This window comes from Euphorbia lathyris, chromosome 8, assembly GCF_963576675.1.
Source record: "Euphorbia lathyris chromosome 8, ddEupLath1.1, whole genome shotgun sequence".
NCBI lineage: Eukaryota > Viridiplantae > Streptophyta > Magnoliopsida > Malpighiales > Euphorbiaceae > Euphorbia > Euphorbia lathyris.
This window is the reverse complement of record NC_088917.1, coordinates 464,395-486,366: the sequence shown is the minus strand read 5'-3', so window position 1 is coordinate 486,366 and position 21,972 is coordinate 464,395. Positions and strand designations below refer to the sequence as shown.

Genomic DNA, 21,972 nt, shown 5'->3' with positions numbered 1-21,972 from the left:
ATCAGAAGACAGAGGAATAGAATTGATGCCATTAAGGACTCTAATGGTGACTGGTTGTATGAAGAGGAGGAGATTCGGAAATTGGCACTGGAGTTCTATAAGGAGTTGTTTAAAGATGAGCCTGTTCATCTGGAGAGAGCTCACTCTGTTGCTACCTTTCCTTTGATAAGTGAGGAGAGCAGTCAGGATGCCTTTCACCCTATATCCCTTAAGGAGATTGATCAAGCCATTTTTAGCATTGGGGCCTCTAAAGCTCCTGGGATTGATGGTCTGTCTGCTGGTTTTTACCATAAGCACTGGGAGGTTGTGAAGGAATGTATCTATAATTTTATCATAGGTGTTTTTAATGGTTCTCAGGATATTGAGCTGGTGAATAGAACCCTTTTGGTTCTAATTCCTAAAATTAATAAGCCTTCTTCCTTTCTGCATATGAGACCTATCAGTCTTTGTAATGTTCTTTATAAAACGATTACAAAGATTGTGGAATAGGATCCGTTGCATTCTTCCTGAAATCATTTGTCAGAATCGGGGCAGTTTTGTGCCTGGCAGACAGATGATGGATAATGTGGTGATCGCCCAAGAGATGGTCCACACTATGAAGATCAGGAAGGGGAAGAAAGGCATCGTGGCTCTAAAGTTGGATTTGGAGAAGGCCTATGATCGCATCAACTGGAACTTCCTGATGGAGAGTCTGGAGAGAGCTAGAATCCCGGACAGCTGGAGAAGGTTAATTAAGGTTTGTATCTCTTCTCCTGTGTTTCAAGTTATGATTAATGGGGATATGTCGGAGGAGTTCTCCCCGGGCCGGGGGATCCGTCAGGGTGACCCTATGAGCCCTTTCCTTTTCGTTATTGCTATGGAGAGGCTTGCCCATTTGATTCAGGATGCTATCGACGATGGGAGTTTCCACCCGGTGGCTATCAATAGATTCTGTCCCCAGGTGACCCACTTATTCTTTGCTGACAATGTCCTTATCTTTCTGGAGGGTAATGAGGAGCAGTTGAGCATTATTATGAATATTCTTGACTGTTTCTGCTCGCAGAAACTTAACATCCAGAAGTCTAAGATGATGTGCTCTAAGAATATGAACCCTAGAGTTTGTAAAAAGTTAAGCGATCTTTCGGCTATCCCTCTTATGGATTCTCTTGGGAAGTATCTAAGTATTCCCCTCCACAATGAGAGAGTGTCTAAAGTTTCTTTTAAAGATACTTTGGATAAAGCGAATTTGAAGTGTGCTACGTGGAAAGCCAATACTCTTTCTCTTGTTGGTCGCCTCACGTTAATTCAGTCCGTTAATTGTGCAACTCCCAACCACATCATGCAGGCTTGTCAGCTTCCGGATCCTGTGCTTAACGATCTTGATAAGATTAACCGTAGGTTCCTGTTGGGGGAAGCGGAGGAGGGTAGAAAGATCCATTTGGTGCCCTGGAGTGAGGTTTGTCTGCCTAAGGATTCTGGATGTCTAGGCATTAGGAAAACAAAAGATAATAATAGAGTCTTATTAATGAAACTCCTCTGGCGTATGTGGCAGTTTCCTTCTGCTCTGTGGGTCAGGCTCTTATGTGGGAAGTATCGGAAGGATAAGGTGTTTGGGGGGCCTAAGGAGAGTGTGGGTAATTGCTCCTTTCTTTGGAAAGGCATCAGTGCTGTGTTTGCTGAGTTTTGTACTGGGATTGGGTGGAATGTGGGTAATGGCAGATCCATCAGTTTCTGGAAGGATAGGTGGGTTGGTAAGAGACCTTTACTGGAAGTGTGTACTTCCTTGCCTCCGTTAGATGTTCAGGACTGGAAGATTGCTGATGTTGTGAATTCTGAGGGTGAGTGGATTTGGGATAAATTTGAATCTTACCTCAGCCTAGAATCGCTCCTTTCTATTAGAAGTGTCCACATAAGTAATCATTTGGAGGATAAGGACAGTTTATGTTGGGCTCTAACAAATAATGGGGCTTATTCTTGTAAGTCTGCTTTTCAGGAGTTCCATCGGGACTTGGAGTCTGCTTCTCTAGGGGTTTGGAAGACAATTTGGGGTTTAAAAGTGCCTTACCCTATTAGGAGCTTCCTTTGGCTTGGAGCCAAGAATAAGTTGCTGACTAATTCGGATAGGAAAAGGAGGCACCTGGTGGATTCTAGAGCCTGCAGCAGATGCAGAGGGTTTGAGGAGACGTTATGTCATGCCCTTAGGGACTGTGAGAAGAGTCTTGAGGTTTGGAGGAGAATCCTCCCTAGGGATGTGCTTCCTTCTTTCTTATCCCATTCTGAAGATGATTGGTTTGTGGATGGGATTAAGGGGAATCTTTTGACTGGGGATCAAGGTGTTCTCCTTTTTGTGGTTGTGTGCCATCAGATTTGGAAGTGGCGGAATGAGGAGATCTTTGGAGAAGGAGAGGTTTATTTACCAAATATCCTTGAGTTCTTTTCTAAAAAGATCAGGTCCTTGGTTGATAGCTTTGGTGAAGACCCCTCAGCTAGGGTGGTGCAGAGGAAGGAGGTCAATCTTCTAGGCTGGTGTAGACCTAGCGAAGGTGTGATTAAGCTTAACACTGATGGTTCTTGTCTGAGGGACGGAAGGATCGCCGCAGGTGGGGTTCTTAGAGATGCTGGTGGCAGATGGGTGTCTGGCTTCTCTCAGAATTTGGGGACGGGCTCTTTCTTCTCTGCCGAGCTTTGGGGTATTCTTTCGGGCCTAAAGATGGCTAAGGATCTTGGTGTGAAGAAGCTTCTGGTTGAGTCTGATAACCAAGAAGCAGTTAAGATGATCTCTGAGGGCAAGTCTCTTTGTCGGTATAGCCTGAATATTATTAAAGGCATTAAAAGGATTGGTTCCTCCTTCGAGTCTATAAAGTTCTCTCATATTTATAGGGAGCAGAACCGCGTCGCGGATCGTCTTGCGCTGGAAGGGCACTCGAGTTTGTTGGGCCTTTCTACCTTCTCCTCTCCTCCAGGCTGCGTTTCGTCCTTGATTTTTGAGGATCTGGTGGGGGTCAGTTTTCCTAGGCTGATCCCGGGTTGAGCGGTTTGTTGTGTTTTTTCCTTTCCTCTTCTACCAAAAAAAATAAAAATAAAGTATCCCGTTAAGTACGTTTATATTTAGGTTGAGCGTGAATCTTGAAGTTTTTTAAACAATACCGAATATCCGAATAAAAAAATTCAAAATTGAATTGAACCATTAACTTTTTCTAGAACCGAATTTAATTGTACCTTTAGATACAATTCTGGAGGTTTTAAAATTTCCAATATTACTGAGTAAATATGTTGGAGACTCTAGAATTGGATTGAATATCCAAAAAAAATCTATAACCGAAATTTTTCTTTAGGATCGAATCAAACCGTACTATTAACTTTAATAGATATAATTATAGAGATTTTCAAATCTCCGGATTTTACCGAACCATACTCACTACTGGTTTACATATAATGTAGCCACATGGGAACAAAGCCTTATTGTCCAAAATTCTTAAATCATTCCTAAACCAGACAATCAAAATCCCTTTATTACCCTTCTTCTTCACCGTATTAGAAGAGTAAGCATCAAAGGTTAGACCTGTAATTTTGTCAATTTCATTCGAATCTGTGCCTGGAGCTGCCCGAGAAGAAGAAGATTTAGAACTAGAAATATTCTTGATCTGGACACACCGCCTGGGTCAGGATAAGCCGACGCAACGTCTGGTTTTAGGGGTGTTCAAAAATCGAACCAGACCGAAATAACCGACCGAACCGATGAGTTTCAGTTTTTAGGTTCGGTTTCAGTTTTATTTTTTATAATATTTCGGCCGGTTCGGTTTTTAAATCAAAATTACCGAATTACTCGAACAGACCGAAATAAATTAAATATAATTAGAAATTAGATTTATTATATAATTAGTGTATATCGTTTATTATTCTAAGTTATATTTGATTTAAAATTATACTATTAGAATCTTTGTTAAGCATGATATTTTTTGGATTGTCTGTAACTGATTATGTTATTGATTTATTTAATGTTTGTCTACCAATTTAGTACAATTGTACACTAATTCATATTTGGAATTAAGATTGATTTCATTTCTATATAAAATTTCTATTTTTTTTCTTTCAATCCAAAAAGAAGAATAAAAATAAAAATTATTGTATATATAAGTAAATACCCAACAACATCATTAATGGTGTAATATTAACTTTACATAAAAATAATTGTTGATGAAATTTTTTAAGGTAAGGAAACCGACTAACCAAACCGAACCAACCGAGATAATTCGATCAGTTCGGTTCGATCATTTATTATTATTCGGTTAGGTTCGGTTTTTATTTTTAAGGCTATTCGATTTTTGGTTCGATTCGGTTTTCAGACCGAACCGACTGATGAACACCCCTACCTGGCTTAGGGCCCACTATGCCACTTGCTCTCTCTATAAAAGAGCCCTTAACCCCCAATAAACAGGTCTAAACACTCTACTATTGATTACACAAACTCTATCTCTCTCTCTCTAGATTTACTAACTTAGACGTCGAAGTATTCCTAGGAACCGCGCCCCGCTCAGATAAGGCAGGCGACTCTGAGGATCCACTGCTACCCCACATCTCCATTAAATAATAATAATAAATTTAACAAGCACTATATTGCATTTGACAAAATTGTATAAATATACATTAAAATAAAACTTAGTTATTTCCAAAAAAAAAAAAAAAAAAAAAAAAACATGAGTAGGGTGTGGGTGGTTTTAATTTTTAAAAATTATGATTATAATTATTAGTGAATTAGAAGGGAATCAATTATAATGATTCTTATACTTTTGGGTAGGGGTGCACACAAAAATTCGAAAAATCGAAAGACCAAACCGAAATCAAACCGAAAATAAGGTTAATCGAAACCGATGAACTAGTATACGGTTTTTAATTTTAAAAATAGTGGTTAATGGTTACGGTTTCTTTATTCCAAAAACCACGGTTATCCGAAACCGACCAAATGTCAATTAAATATTAAAAAAATATAAAAAAATACATTTATGTATATTGGTAAACAATTATTTAGTCCCTATATTTTTACATAACTCATTAATCAGTCCACTATTTAATTATAAAGTCTCTAACTTTTTTTACTTTTAATGGTTTAGTCTTTTTATCAAATATTAACACTAAATGAGATGAAAATATATAAATAACTCTCAGTTTATTTGTTACTGTCTCTCTAATTTCAGTTTATGCGGCCTTCTTTTTCTTTTATGTTTTTGGATATAGAAACAAAGACAAGATTGTATTACTTGTTTTCTAAAACTTTGTAGCCAAAAGTTTTATCAGGGGCTATTTTACCTTTAAATTTTTTATTTTTATCCGTTTAATTGTTTTTTAACATATTTGTAGACAGAGTTTTTATATAAAGACTAAACAATTTAATGGAATCAAAACTGATGGATCATATAATTATTTTAAAAAGGTTTGAGACTAATTAGTGTATTATGTAAAACCATAAGTGTTAAATAATTAGTGTATTGTGTAAAATGACACGAACATATAATGCACGCACATCTCTCTCTCCGCACTTAAATCAACTCGTCATTGGCTCGCCGTCTCACTCACAATCAATTAGAATTCTTTTATCATTTTTATTTTTATTTACTAATGGTTAGAAACCGAAATAAAAGATTAACCATCGAAATAATTGGTTAACCGATTAGTGGTTAAACAAATTTAGTAGACTAGTGTATGGTTAGTACTTTTAAAAAACCCGAACAAATGGTTAATCGACCAAATTAACCTTAATGGACTGGTTAACCGACCACGTGCACCCCTTTGGGAATAAGATTTCTATCCCCCATAATTTTTTGTTCAATCGAACAACAAGAATGAGAATCAATCATTCCCATTCCAATTCCCGATTGAAAAATTCCTTAACCAAACACTCCCTTAGTGGAAAGTGAAGTTAGCTAAATATTAGAGAGATTTGAGTTAGTGGAGCTGATTTTCGTGCTCACCAAGCTCATTTTTCCTATAAGTAGAAGGAAGACAAACCAAACACAAAATACAACTCAATCTGATCAAATGTGATTTGATCTGCCCTTTTAAGTCTTTTTTTTTTAAGAAATTTCATGCTTCATTTGTTTCCATTCAATTTGACCTCAAATCATCATTTACCTTAAACTTTTGTTTCTTACCAAACTGTTCTAATCTACTCTGTCTAATTTTTCACCTGCCGTTGGCCGATGCAAATGCCGTCTCATTTGCGTCGGCCGTTTAAAAGGGCCGACGCAAATGACTCTTTTCTGACAGAATTTGTGAGAGATTTTTTTTAATAGTAAAATATTTTAAAAAATTGGATTGAATGGAGCTCCATATAAACAATAATCATCAACTTACATAATTTTACTAAAGTTTTTAATTATAAACTATTACATTAATGCAGATGTCAAAACCAAACTGAATCATGCAAATTGATAGGATAAACTAATCATTGCATTGAGTAATAACCTGTAATTTCATCGCATAAAGATTAAATTTGATACAATCAAATCAACTATAGAATATGTATAAGATAATGCAGCACTAAGACTTTGAAATAAAGTTAAACCTTGTCATGAAAATTATTGAGAATCCAGAACAATTCTATGGATAGTAAACCATTGTCCCACCCAAGCAAGGTACATGAATATAAAAATTAAAATCCTATATTGGCATTATTAGAGGAAGTCATTTATAATATGATTTAGTGAGAACCCTTGCACTCCACTACTTATGAACAAATGCCTTATAATTGTCTGACCAGTTCAAAGTAAAAAAGCACCTATTTCATGTGGATAGAGCAAGTATATACCACTTAAAATAAAACACACACCCCACTTGCAAGGATAATATTGCACTGTACAACTAATGGCAACACATTGCCATGAACCCTATGCATGTATAATGTATATGAAAGGATCCAGTAAACATTTGTCACGAATTTGGTAATATATGCAATTTACTTTAGGTTTATTAATTTGGTTACCTTCTTCATAGTTATCAAAGGTGCGCCTCATGCTCAAAAGGCCCTCTAGGCTCGAGGCATGTCGTCTCATAAGCTAAAAGTCGGGCTCTGTTCAAGAGGCACGCTACTGAGTACGCCTTTCTGAGTGTAGCTCCTTGAGGTAGGCACACCTAGGTGCAAATTAAAAGCTACACTGTTTTTCAGGAAATTAAAAATAGGATGTTTTAATCTCAACCTTTTCCTATCTATATGATCTACGACTGCAATTAAATTAGAAAAAGAAATAAATAAAAAAGGAAAGAAAAGTTCAGAAATATAGCAATGAAGCAAAGAACAACACAACGAAAGAAAAGTTTAGAAATATAGCCTAGTGTCTCTTAGACGTGCGCTTGAGCCTTGCGCCTAGGCCCTATGACACCCTTGCGCCTTTAATAATTATGGGTGGTTTAGTTTGGTTACTTTCTTGTACTCATGTTAAACATTGTAAAGACATGTAACATTTCATTGTCATATTTTCCCTTTTGAAAGCTCTATCATCTATGAAAATTAAAAAAAAAAAACTTCACAGGTTTCACGTCTCCATATTTTACCTGTGTGTTCTGCTATATCTCTGTCTAGAACCTGAAAACTTTCTTACTGAGTACATGTGAAAGTGGAAAAGAGCAGAGCCAAATACATGTTTTATTTTTGCATTTTTCAAATGGTCGAGAAGTGATATTATGTGTTGAGTTTTCATATGGGTTCTAGAACTGGTGAATTATATTCATGGCAGAAACAGTTGCAGGAAAGCTTTAGCCGTTTTGTGGTTACTTCTCGGCTCGAATACAAATTCAAATGGATGGTGAAAAGTAAACCAAAAGAACACATATGATCCTAGAGTAAATTTTAGGAAAAAGTAAGCTAAAATAGTGTGGCATCTATTTGACAAAGTAAGCTAAAACGTACCTGTCCCAGCAATATTAAGCCAATATCAGCCAATTTTAAGGCAGATGCATCATTCTTTAGAGAGAGATCATTCTGCATCTGATCCTAGAGTAAATTTTAGGAAAAAGTAAGCTAAAATGGTATGGCATCTATTTGACAAAGTAAGCTAAAACGTACCTCTGTCCTAGCAATATTGCTATGCCAATATTAGCCAACTTTAAGGCAGGTGCATCATTCTTTAGAGAGAGATCATTCTGCATCTGATCTCAATTCAACTATCCCGTGGGTCCACGGGTTCCTAGTCTGCAAACAAGACTTCAAATACTCAAAAACCCTAGAAACAAAGTAATCAATAAGCAGAAGAGAAGAGATGAAATGCAAAATTGCCATTAACATCACATAACAAAAGAACAAAAATATTGTAATCAGTCACCAGAATACGTGAGCCAAACATGGAAACAGAATCGTCATCGAGAAATGAATAGCAATTCATTTATAATGCGAAACATGAGAATCAAGCACTATTCAAAACCAAGCAAACAACGAAGTAAATTGATGAAAATTGAAGCAAAATCAGTGAGTGAAGGCAATAGACAAAAATGCAGAACAAAATCAAAGCACCATTTAAATGAAAGAAATAAGAATGAGTAACCGATAAGCCAAAATCAGAAAAGCGAATACCAGCTGAAGAAGAAAAATGCAGATACGATGAAGAGGGATATGAAATCGTAGATAACGGCAGTAATGGAAGAAGGAACCGCAGTAATTGGAGGCAGGGTTTTGAGAAGGAAGGAGAAGATGAGAAGGTCGGCCAAATGAGAATGACGAACCCTAAAATCCAAATTTTTCATAATTCATAAACTGACCCAATAAATTACAGAATACCTCCTTCTCCTGTTTTTTTTTTAATTTAAACTAATACTATTAAAATTCAATTGCTATTTGCATCGGTCCAATTAAAAGGACCGATGCAAATAATACAGTTATTTGCATCGGTCCTTATTAAGGGGCCGATGCAAATAATTCGATTGATATTTGCATCGGTCCTTTAAAAGGACCGATGCAAATACATCGGTCCCTGTTAAGGGCCGAAATATCATGGCATTTGCATCAGCCCCAAACAAAGGGCTGATGCAAATGAACCTTTTGCATCGCACTTTATAAGGGCCGATGCAAATACGTCGATGCAAATGGTCACTTTTACACTAGTGAGTGTCGTGTACTAATTGACTAACAGAAATAATATTTAAATGAAATGTAGGCATATAAAACACATTATGCAATAACAATTTATCAGAAACCTTGACATCTCCCATATGAGTAACTGGAACATTAACATCATTTGGTAAACGCACTCTAATGTTATGCACAGGTTGAAGAAAGACTGTGTCTCTGTGCCTTCAGCAAGATTAGCCTGAGAATGACTACCAGAACTGCCTTGAGAACCTTTCTTTGTAAACTTGAAATTCTGAGGAAATCCATGCTTTGTGTAACATTGATCAACAGTGTGACCAGGCTTATCACAGTGACTACACTTCTTCCTAGAATCGGGCTTAGAACCTTTAGCATAGTTGATAGAGGACTCCAAAGCAAGCAATTGAAGGCCAGAAAGTTGTCTTTCTTGTTGAATAACCATAGAAAAAAACTTCATTTATCTTAGGAAATCGCCTAATAAGAAGAATAGGAGACCTAATAGCACTATATTCAGGATTAAGACCTCTTAAAAACCTGATAACATAGTCCTCATCTTGATACTTCTTAGCTTGTTTGAGTAATGGAGCACAAACACAATTAGGTTCACAAGAACAGACCTGTAAGGGGCAATAACTAACTAGTTCTTCCCAAACAATCATTTGACGAATGAAATACTCATTTACAAAATAAGAACCTTGATTAAAAGTATAAAATTCATCTTGAAGTTCAGAAATCTTGAGTGCATCACCTTGAGAAAATCTTGCCTTCAAATTATCCCAAGCATCATAAGCATTCTCAAACCAGGTAAGACTCTGAGCAATAATAGGAGAAACAGATCGAGTCAACCAAGTAAACACCATAGTATTACATCGATCCTAAGCCGCACGCAAATCACTACCAACAACAGGCGGTTTAACAGTGCCATTAACAAAAAACAATTTTGTTTTTAGCACGCAAGGCGCGCTCCATCTCGTGATGCCAAGGATGATAATTCGTACCACATCAAGAACCTTAGAAACAAGAGAAAGACTTGTATTCTCACCAGGATGAAGATAATAGTGGCTAGATGGATTGAGCGACGGACGGATCTACAGGAGGAAGATTGTTCGGTTGAGCACCGCACGGATCTGTGGGATGATCTTGAAGAGGAATTTCACGATTAACATTGCGATCATTAGGAGTTTCACGAGTACCGGTGCGATCATTAGGAATTGACATTGTGAGAGCAAGATTGAAAAGTTAGGGTTTCGATTGAATGAACAAATCAAGGGCGATGAGTTCAGAAAAGGAGATTTTGTCCAAATAACAGAACAAAAGAAAAATAAATTCAACACAGAAACGTTGAATAACAAAGGAAAATCAAAGATTGAAGATGAATGCGGAAGCGAAGAGCTCTGATACCATATCAGATGAATGAAAATGAAGAAGATGAACTTGTATTGAAGAACATTATTGAATTACAGAGTTTGCTCTCAAACTGAAATATTTTCATTAACCTCTAAACAAGCCTAACTAACTCCTTAAATAGCTGTTAAGCTAACGATAACAAAGACATAGAAAAAGACTAATCTATCCTCACTCCTATTACATAATTACAGCTGTACAATTTCATTATAATCCTTAATAATTGTATACATGATTTTTGGTGAAGTATGAGATACAATTACCCCATTCTGATGCTTGCCGGATTTTTGTAGAACCTACTTCCCACTCTTACCGTAGCTGTCTCTCAGAGTCACAGTGCGATTGAAGACTAGCTTGTCAGGCGTAGAATCCTTATCAACCACAAAATAGCCTGTTTCATATTTATTTAATCAAGTTATTACATGGCATTTAGCATCTAAACTCACTCAAAACAATTTTTTGGTTCAGCCAAAACCAGTAGCCATATTAGACACGCAATATCATTGATGACTGAAGCAGGACAATTTGAGAAAGACCAACCAATAGCGCAATAACATCAAAACCTAAAGAAGTTCCTGAAATTTACCAAGGCGTTCAAACTGGAACCTTTCCGCAACAGCAGCATTTCTAAGTGATGGTACAGCATATGCACTGGGCATAACCACCTTGGACTGAGGATTCAAATCAGCAAGCCAGTCATCAAGTTCAGCAGGATTCTGCAGCAATCAATGGACAAGTTATCAGGCATTCATTGTATTTGCAAGTCCGGAGAAAAACAAGGGTAAATAATTTATTAGTTCCCTACTTTTTACCCAACACACTCTTTAGTCCCCCTATCTTGAGAAACACATTATAAGGTCCCTGTCCTTTGTCACTGTTAACCCTTTGGTCCTTTTTTTCGACTTTTAACCGTTATATTTGGCATAAACAGACTGGCTGAGAATAACAGAGTAACATGGTCATTTTGTATTGTACTATGGCTGTTCTGAAAGCTAAGATATGTTCGGTTAAAAATCTTAAAAAATAGACAAAAGGACCAAAGGGTAAATGTTGACAAAAAATAGGGATTTTAGAATGTGCTTTTCAAAATAGGTGGACTAAACAGTGTGTTATATAAAAAGGTGGGGACTAATAAATTATTTACCCGAAAAACAATGTCAAATGCAAAAAAACAATCACCAACCTCTGAATTAAACAGTTTATCAAATAATCTGACTTCCACCTTTAGTGGATCAATCCCCAGGGAAGGTTCAGCAACCCAGTGTAGAACACCCTGTATCAAGTTAAATCTAATTTATAAATGATAGCCGCAAGCAGAAATATCACTTGCAAACTAGAGAACTACAATTGGAGAGGAAAAGGAAGTGGACCTTTGGTTTTGTCTTCTTGGAAGGATCATATTCAGCTCGTACTTCAATAATAGCCTCCTTATCATCCGCTAGGACTACTTCTGTACACTTTATGGGGAAAGCATACCTACACATATGCTAAACCCTTCAATGTTTATTGAACTGAGACTAAATCTAATTCAGTAAACTGGTTACTGCATACCTCAGTAGTACAGATTTACCCGGTGCGAGCCCATAGAAATCCTTTGAATCTTTCATCCGAAAATCAGTATGTTCAATGTATACAACATTTGAGAATGGAACCTGAAGTAACAATGCAGTATAATAATAAGATACAAAATCTAACAAAGATAATTATCCCTTGAGGAGAGAATGTAACAAACTACTATGATCTCAATTGTGAGATAGTGGCATTTAAATTTCTCGGACCAAAAATAGCAAGCAATTCATATATGTTAGGAACATTCAAGACAATCCACCCCAAAGCTAGATCATGTGCTAGGAACACTAGATCTCTTTCCTCTCTATGCTCTGCTCCCAGTTTATCTTACAACAATCAATGTATTGTTAGGGTGGTCCAACCTCCTTACAAGCTTAACCTGGACTGCGCCTATAGAAGTTGCTCGCAAGATTTTAAACAAATGTATTAACTTAAAGAATACTGGCTAGAGAATAAATATTCACCTTGTAGAAAGAAGAAGCATCCTCTGAAGCATCTGGCCATTTCTTTGCCTCAAGATCCATGACTGAACCAGGTTCCAGGTTGGTAAGAACCACCTGAAAACAGAGGAAGGTTGAGCTAGATCTAAACAGCAAACACATTTCAACAGGAGTATGCGTATCTGCAAAGATGAGAACAGCACCTTTAGAGGATGAAGAACAACCATTGTACGAGAAGCTGTTTTGTTCAATTCTTCTCTTATATGATACTCGAGGCGATCCAAACGTATCAAACTACCATCACTGCAATAAGAAATTCACACCAAAAGAATAAGAAAACAGAGTGGAATAGAAACAACTAATTTTCATCCAACCTCATATTATATGAAAAGTTGATTTATTTCTGAAATCTTGCAATACTACATAACAACCTTCTAGTGATTCCAATTCCTCGAACAAAAGTATTGATTGCAGTTGCAGTTACACCTCTTCTCCTTAAACCAGCTAGTGTCATAAGACGTGGGTCATCCCAACCATCAACATAGTTCTTTGTCACCAAGAAATTTAACTACAGCAACATTTGTTACAAAAACGACAATCAGATGTTACAAACAGCAGGAAAAGATGAAATTACAAGCTTCCAAACAAGACTAGAAAGCGCCTACTCACTTTCCGTTTTGACATTACGGTATTTGCGACATTAAGCCGTGAGTATTCCCACACATAAGGCTGATAAAGGCCCAGAGCATGCAATAACCAGTAATATGAAACACTGTACAGAGCTGTATAAAATACCAAATTATTGGGTAAAAGAAAGAAAGAAAATTCACCCCAAATAACATCATACACACACATGTATAAGTAAATTGATTACTTAAGGTTGTATTAAAATTTAAAATCTTAGAGGACATAAAATAGAATTGGAAGCCATATCACGTAAATGGCATCTACAATTTCCTTCATAGGAAGATAATACTAGAAAAATAATCAAATATCCATAGCCCTGATTTACCTAAATAGAACGAAAAAATTATAATAAAAGAAAATAGAAAAAACCTAACAAACAAAAGTGACACACCGAATGAGTAATATTCTCAAGAGAATCCACGATGCAGTGAGCATAATCATAACTTGGATAGATACACCACTTATCTCCTGAATGTGGATGAGGAGTAAACTGAACATAAAGAAAATCAAATGATTTATACAAGCAAATGGAGTTTTTCACTAAACAAACAATGTTTATCTGATAACACTTGCCTTGATTCTATAAGCAATGAGGTCACGCATATTACCATTATCACTCTGCATGTCTTGCTTCATTCTGAGTGTTGCTTTGCCTTCTTCAATCATCCCCTGTCTCATTTCCTCAAAAAGTTTCAAAGATTCTGCAATAGGTCTATCCCTACACGGACTGTTCTTCTTATTGTCTCTGTACTCCTTAATGTCATCAGGTGTCTGGTGATCAACATAAGCGTGACCCCTTCTAATCAGTTGAACTGCTAAATCATAAAGATCTTGGAAATAATCACTAGTGTAAGTAATCTGCAAAAGGAGAAGAGCGTCATAAAAGCACATCCACGAAATAACATTTCAGGCTAATAATGCAACAAAATACCTTGAAGGGTTTCCAACCCATCCAGTCAACAATTTCTGGGATGTGATCCATGTATTCCTTCTTTTCCGCCTCAGGATTTGTATCATCAAATCTGAAATTTCCAAAGATTTATAGAAAATAATTAACAACATATTCTTTGTTCACTCGTATCACAATAATTCAAATCAAGTTAGGTCAATGATGCAATATTTTCTAATATATACTGGGCTTTACAGATCCTCCATTATTATCTCTAATTCCGCGAAGCAGATAACATGCTTAATACAGACAAAGGGGATAACAAAAGATTCCAGGAAACAAACTTAACTAGATAAACTAGGGTACTAGAGGCTCTACTGGCGCAAAGGTTTCAGCAAGTACTGATGTAAGATAAACCTAGGATAGTAACTAGAAACCAACTGATTTTTTTGCACAAGCAAACAAAGATTCCAATAAATCTGATCATAGAACATACCTAGGGAAGCATTTCAATATTTTCATAGCCATAAAGACTTTCTGAGGGACCAAATTACTTGTATACAAATTTTATATTAGCAGCGCAAGTAACTAACACATTACAAAATTCTCCTTTTGCTTTAACTCTTTTCACTTTCAATGTGAATTTGAAGTTTTCTACTAGTTTGTGCAACACCAGCTAGTATGAGAAAGGACTTGGACATGGACATACATGTTTTAGGAACACAAAGGTAAAAATCAAATTTAAGTAAATAAGATATTTACAAATAAAAATTAAACAACGAAATCCCTTACCTGAGGTAGCAGCCCCCATCTCGCTCTTTTGCCAGGCCAAAGCTAACAAACATAGCCTAAGATTTGTTTCCCCATATAAGAATCCATGGATAAAGCAAATGATAAATCTTAAAGGAACAACAAAGTCAATGGAGAATGATACCTTTGCATGGCCAATGTGCAGGTATCCATTTGGTTCAGGCGGGAAGCGAGTAAGAACTTTCCCCTCTGTTGCATTCAAGTGCTTATGCAGCATTTCCTTGGTGTTGCAGCTTCTCAAAACAGAGTCATTGCTGAAGAATATTTCAGTATGTACCTGATAATCCACAAGCATTTATCATGTTACATTACCCTTAACAGAAAATGGGATGATGTGAAAAATGGAACTGAAGATCTCATAATACAGGTTGTGGCAGTGAGGCGTACCATCATCACATGTATCTCAAAATTCATTTGCAATTAGAAGCTACAACATTAAAACTTCGACAAGTGCGTGATAAAACAATTATGGCAATAAATGGAATTCAACCACAATAGAAGTGTGATGTTGATCAAAACCAAGAATTAGATGATCATGTCATCATATCATATTGAATACCTTGAAATTTTCATCAGGATTGGGAAAGATCAGAAATGGATTAAGTTCTTCCTCAGATGGAGGCACTGGCTTATCATCGGGAATTTTTTTGTCCTGTCCAAATTCACCATACAAAACAATCAGAACTCTTTATCTCAAGAAAGGGGACTGCATGCAAGTGTGCTCACCTCAACTTTTGCAGGCTTTTCCTTCTTCTGCTTTGAGGGCTTCTCATTATCAGCTGCAGTCCTTTCACCAAGTAATTCAAATAATTTTGCATCTATGAGTTTCTAACAAACAAGAAAACAAAGTAGAGAAGTGTCAACAAAAGAACATAAAATGCACATAAGTTTGAGACAAAAAAAAATTATTAAGTGTATAATTAGCATTTCACCAGTTCACCTTGACAATCTTTGGATCAGCCCATGTAAGCCTCTTGCGAACATGTGCAAAAAGATCACCAACTAAAATCAAATTCATATCAGTCAAATTAAGATATTATTATCAGCATTAGACAGTCAATTATAACAATACATGTAATCCTGATAGAAACCCATAGTTTAGAGAATGACAGATAAGAAGAAGAAACAGAAAGACATATTGATTAATCCGAAAGGAAGTTACAACAAGATAGGCTAAGCCTCCTCAGGGAAGAACTCCCCTCTCTACTCTAAAGCAGAGCCCTGCAACAGTGCAGAAGAATAATAAAAAACAGCCTATCTTCTCCCTCCCCAAACCTTACACTAAATACAGCAAAAGGAATAACAAAAAGCATAACTAACTCATGCCACCTCATTCTCATTCCCTAGGTGTAACTAAGTGATGTTGACATTTCCCAATTGCCCCTCACCATTCTTTTTTCTACGAGAATAAACTCTTAGTTCTTTTGGTCCATGGGCTGAATCATTCAAAATGCACATACGTGAGATAACAAAACAAAAGAAAAGCAATTATTTGTGGCTCTCTCCCAAAACTTCACTCTTCCATATGTTCCCACTGCATGTTTGAGTGTGTTATAGAAAAACCGCAAATCTCCAAACTAGTGCCATAACCCAAGGTACTATTGATTACAATTTACATAAAATACCACAGGGCAATACATGGTAAAGGGGGGAAAAAAGTTAAGCAGTAATAATATTAAAAACCAACCATTTGTTCTATAACGTAGCTCCAAAATTGATTCCTTATTCCGTTCAAATACTTCATTAACAGTCCTTTCAATGTCTTCTAAAGATACCTCAACACCTGTGCAGAAGTACAAAGTTATCAACATCTACTCTCTTTTAAGAGAAGGGGCCGCAAATCTTTTAAAACTATATATCCTAGCAAAGTAGGTCGATGTACAAGGGCGTTTTCTGGGTACTTCGTAGCAACCTGACAAACATAAAGCAAGGAGCAGTTGCAGGTATTATTCATGAAAGGAAAAATCTGCAAATGAAAATCTACAGAGAAGATAGCAACTCAGGTTAAGAGGAATAGAATCAACAAATTTCATCAAACTGGAATTCAAAGTATCTTATCTGCTAAACATGCAATTGCATAAAAACTATGTTGAATCACATTGAAACGATGAAATTGCAGACAAACTGGAATGCATATATAGATTAAATCACCGTGTAAAGGAGGTTCCGAATTGTTCTCTCGCAACCCTCAGTGACATCTGCCTGAAAGCCATAAATAAAAAATGAGACACACAACACAAGTTAGGCAACAAATTCATATACATGAATCCTCAATTAAGAACTAAAAATTAGCTAACGCTACTGCTTTTATGGTTCTAGTAATGAATTTAAGCTCAAAATTCTTCCAAGCAAGAAAACGAACACTAATTGCAGTTCCAACAGTTTTTTCCTCCCATTTTTTAAGCAAAGAATCCAAACTCCACCACTCGCCAATGCGCAAAAATAGTAAAACCTGGAATGATTGAAAAGAGAAAAGAAAACATCTAATACGAATACCTCGCGAATTACGGCAGTAAGATGTTTGGCGACCTTGTTATTAGCGACAGTGTTTCGTGCAGTTCTGTCATCGAAACCAATCTTCAGGAACAGGTCCAATGGACTCTCTAAAATCTCTTCCTTGCCCACCATTCTCAATGACGGAGAAAGAGAGGACAGCCGACTAGTTATGGAACGTGGTAACAGAATTACAGAAACAAGAGGCGGGCTATAGAATTGAAGATGATGTTTGAACCCTAATTAAGCATACAAATGAACCTGCAAATGAATCTATTTGCTTAATTTGGAGACATTTATAAGATTCTTTTTAGAATTTAGATTCTTTTCTTCCGTTACCAAAACGCAGTACCGGTTACGTTCATTATTATCATCAATTGCATATTAAACTTTGGGCAAACAAAAAATACCTGTGGTTTGCCTTATTTGTAAGTAGAGGTACATGTTTGTTTTTTGTTTTTTTTTTGTTTTTTTTTTTTTTTTTTTTTGATGAAAATGCTTATAACTTTATTAGATAAAAACACAACAAGTACAATAAAGAAACAACAATAAGAAATCAATTTTTACAAGATCTACAAAGAGAATTAAACGGCTATAGAGAGCAAAAAAGGTCATAAAGGCATAAAAAACACAAAACAACAATAAAACATATATTTATCGTAAATCGAAATCTGCAGAAAAGTAGATGCAATCCAGTCTTCAAAATTTAGGTCATTCCGAACATTCGGATCTGAGTCCTTTGTTTTGATGCAACCACGTAGATATATTGATCCACGTACAAGATAAACCGTTACCGCACTTGCTAAATTCGAAAATGATATAAATGAAAGAATAATAGATAGCAGATACAATTCAAACGGATGAAGAAATCCAATAAAATATATGGAAACTGACTAATAAGAAAAAAACAATAAAGTAAAACACATAAAATCTAACCCGGTGTGGTAGGAAGAAGGAAGACAAACTTCCTTCCTTCTTCCTACTCAAAATAGATCTTCAAAAGAGGACAATTTGAAACTCAACAGATGATGAAATTTGGACAGAAAATGAGAAAAGAATGGTAGAAAACAGAGAAGATTGGGGAGGAGGAAGATTGGGAGCAGTTTTTTTTGGAAGCAATAGAGGTACATGTTTTAAAAGTTTGCAAATAAGGTATGTGGTATGCTTTTTTTACAAAACAAAGTATTTCAAATTAAACTTTTAAGTAATTGATGACAATAAGAGTATTTTTATATTTTTTTTTTCAATTACATTTATATATTGACAAAACACGGATCCTAAAATCAAATTACGACTGTGTAAAATGAACTTTAATATCAATTTAGTTCATAAACTATCAGATTAGTAAAAAACGTAATATTCCACCGTATTATTTATTATTTCGATTTAGAAAGTTGTTTTTTTCGAGGATTATGTTTTGCTGATATGTAAGAATAATTTTTTTAAGATAAAAATGTTTTTAGTTGTAATCAAAACTTAATTGTGTAATTGTGATACCTTGTTTTGTAAATAAAATATACCACAACCCTTTATTTGTAAACTTTTAAACCACATACCTCTTTGCAAATTGAGCAAAACACAAGCATTTTTTTCTTACTTTTCCCTTAAACTTTCGCCTAACACCAGCATGTTAAATGCGTCATTGATCACTAAATTTATATGATTGTCTTAAAATGGTCACTCAACTTTGAGTTTTGTCTCAATTAGATCACTCCGTCAATTTTAGTGGTCAAAATGAATCGAAATAATGACATGGGTGACACGTCACATGAGTTAACTAAAATCTCTGACCAAAACGAAATGTGACACCCATATGTCGGGTATTTTCATAAAAAAAACTAAATTTTAGTTTTTTTCATAAAAATAATCGACACGTGATAGCCAAGTGGCATTTATGTGGATCTCATGTGTCATTTCAGTTTAGAAATATGAGTTGTCTCATATTGACGTATCACTTGTGTTATCATTCCGATGTTTTTTAATCACTGAAATCGTCACCTAATTGAGACAAAACTCAAAATTGAGTGATTTTATTGAGACAAATTGAAGTTGAGTGACCATTTTGAGATATCCATGTAAGTTCAGTGACCAATGGTGCATTTAACCCCATCACCGGCTCCATGAACTTGTCAAAATATTAGATTGGTTTATTGAATTTTGCAAGTGTCTCATCAGCTCTTTAAATTTACTTATTTTATATTACTAGCTCCTTAAATTTGTCCATAAAATTAGATTAGCTCACCGAACTTTGTGTTATCTTGCATTTGCATATAGTTTTTAATATATTTTAATTATATTAATCATACATTTTAAGATAGTTTTTAATATTGTATAATTGTTTTATGTTTAGTTTTGTGTTTTAAGAACTAATGTTTGTTCCATATATTTTTAGGTATTATTTGGGACAAAAGTGCAATTAAGGAATCATTACTCAAGTAAATAAAGTTGCACAGTCATAACTACCTCTAGTCGGTGACCTCATAGCAGTTGAAGAATGAAGAATCATGACTCTTTAAATAAGTCTTTATTGTCATAAATTCTCCAATAACCATCCAAGGAATGTTATGCCTATTTTAATAATATATTGAAAAGTCTTTTGAATGTTCAAAGGGGAGTTACGCTACTTAATGTTATATTTAATTGCATTAAAGTTAAGAAGTTGCAAAGAAGAATTCAATCCTTCATTAATCTTCTATTTAATGACATTAAAGTTGGAAGTTACAAGGAGTGCATGAAGGCATGTGCAACTATAAATACCTACATTGGAAAGAATGAAAGCAGATCTGGAACACACGTGGAACAAGCCTCACCACACCCTCTTTATCTCTCTCTTTTAGACTTTTTGTAGTTTTCTTTTTGTTCATTTCCTTTCTACCTAGTTAGGGCCTAGTTAGGGCCTTAATTATAGGGATATTTATTTGTAATTATTGTATAAATATTAGTGAAAGGAATGAACCAAGCAAGGGTGGAGCCGGTGACCGAGGGGACTCGACCCCCCGGGCCCTAGGCTGGCTCCGCCCTTGGGTATGAGAGCAAATTAGCCGAACAATACCCCTTTTTGACATTGTTTTTGTTAAGAAATTGCATGTTTCTAAGTAGACTTATAGGATTCTGCCACATCAAATGATTTGAGCATTTTTAGTTTAAGAAACTCATTTTGATCATTTCAGATAGAAAGTTACCGAAATAGTGACGTGACAATCACATTTAAAATGATATGGCCCAAAAAAAAATTCTACTTTTATCTATTGAATTTAGGTAAAAAAAAAGTATAATTAAACCCCTAAACTTTGACTGTTTTAAGAATTAAGCCACAGATCACTTATTTTTTCACATTGAGCCATTGATCATTGATTCTATTATGGGTTAGGCCCTTATTTAACTTTTTTGTCGAGTTTGGACTGCATACATCGTTAGGGCGATTCGGCTTGTTCACATGGACAAATAAAAATAAAAATTCATTGATTAGGAGAGACAAAAAATTAAAAACTAAAAACAAAATTATAGAAATTAATTTCCAGTATATTCATCCAAACTAGATTTTCTTCTTTTCCATTTTGTGACTTCCAACTTTAGAATCGCCAAATCGATCTTCTCGTCTTCTAAACTCGACGGAAAAGTTAAATAATAGCTAAATTCATAACAAAATCAATGATCAAGGGCTTAATATAAAAAAAATAATTAATTAAAAGTTTGATCTTTAAAACATGTAAAGTTCAGGGGTTTAATTATGTTTTTTTTTTTTTTTTTTTTGCCTTAAATTTATTTGTTTGTCCGAACTACTAACCTCAAATTTACATCTTTATGATTGAGAGATTGAACGTTTCTCGTGGGCTTGAACTCCAGCCCAGTTTAGAGGCCCGTAAAACTAAGAAATGGCCCATTCTATTTATACTCCAATACTTATGTAATTTAATTTGTATATATACGTATTTATTTTCGGATAAGAATCAAATTTGACCTTAATGTTTTTCAAGTGCGGATTTAGCTTTAACATTGAGATAATAATAAATTTAATTTTCTATTTGAAAATAAATTAAATTGTAATATTTAAATTAAATTTGATAAATTATAATATTTAAAGTATAATTTTAATTATAACGGAAAATAATTGGGTAAATGAAAATGAGAGTAAATTATATTAATAGTACTTGAACTTTATCCTAATTCACACTTTGGTATCTAGATTATATTTTGTCCCAAAAATATACCTGAACTAACGATGACCGAACAATTTAGTACATTTTACCGGTCAATAACCGGTCAATGTGGGTTTGATGAGTAAATTACACCAATGGTACCTAAACTTTACCCTAATTCACCATTTGGTACCTAAATTTCATTTTGTCCAAAAAATACACTTCAAGTAAAGATTAATCGATAATTTAGTATATTTGACCAATCAATATGAGTTTGACCATTTTAAATTAGAAATTTAGACCAATCATACACTCGATTAACATATATAATACTACCCTTTAGCTCTACATATATATTAAAGGGTAGTATTATAATTTTATGTTAGTGTATTGTAGGTCCTAATTTTTAATTCAAAATGGTCAAACTCTTGTTGATTGGTCACTACCCGATTATATGTACTAAATTATCCGGTCACCTTCACTTGA

The 21,972-nt window shown here is 35.1% G+C and overlaps 1 protein-coding gene across 1 annotated transcript; it reads right to left on the bottom strand.

The window, feature by feature from the left end:
• Nucleotides 1-6,460: 6,460 nt before the first annotated feature.
• LOC136203160 (glutamine--tRNA ligase-like) lies at nucleotides 6,461-17,723 on the bottom strand. The gene is given in 24 exon segments (XM_065994240.1): nucleotides 6,461-7,107; nucleotides 7,883-7,966; nucleotides 8,039-8,164; nucleotides 10,723-10,850; nucleotides 11,046-11,175; nucleotides 11,643-11,732; nucleotides 11,830-11,935; nucleotides 12,011-12,111; nucleotides 12,493-12,585; nucleotides 12,672-12,771; nucleotides 12,900-13,036; nucleotides 13,138-13,250; nucleotides 13,534-13,645; nucleotides 13,729-14,013; nucleotides 14,087-14,177; nucleotides 14,837-14,892; nucleotides 14,979-15,131; nucleotides 15,414-15,506; nucleotides 15,581-15,682; nucleotides 15,795-15,856; nucleotides 16,542-16,643; nucleotides 16,646-16,766; nucleotides 17,006-17,056; nucleotides 17,351-17,723. Coding segments are annotated over 21 exon segments (2,325 nt in total). The 5' UTR covers nucleotides 17,483-17,723; the 3' UTR covers nucleotides 6,461-7,107; nucleotides 7,883-7,966; nucleotides 8,039-8,164; nucleotides 10,723-10,755.
• Nucleotides 17,724-21,972: the final 4,249 nt, after the last annotated feature.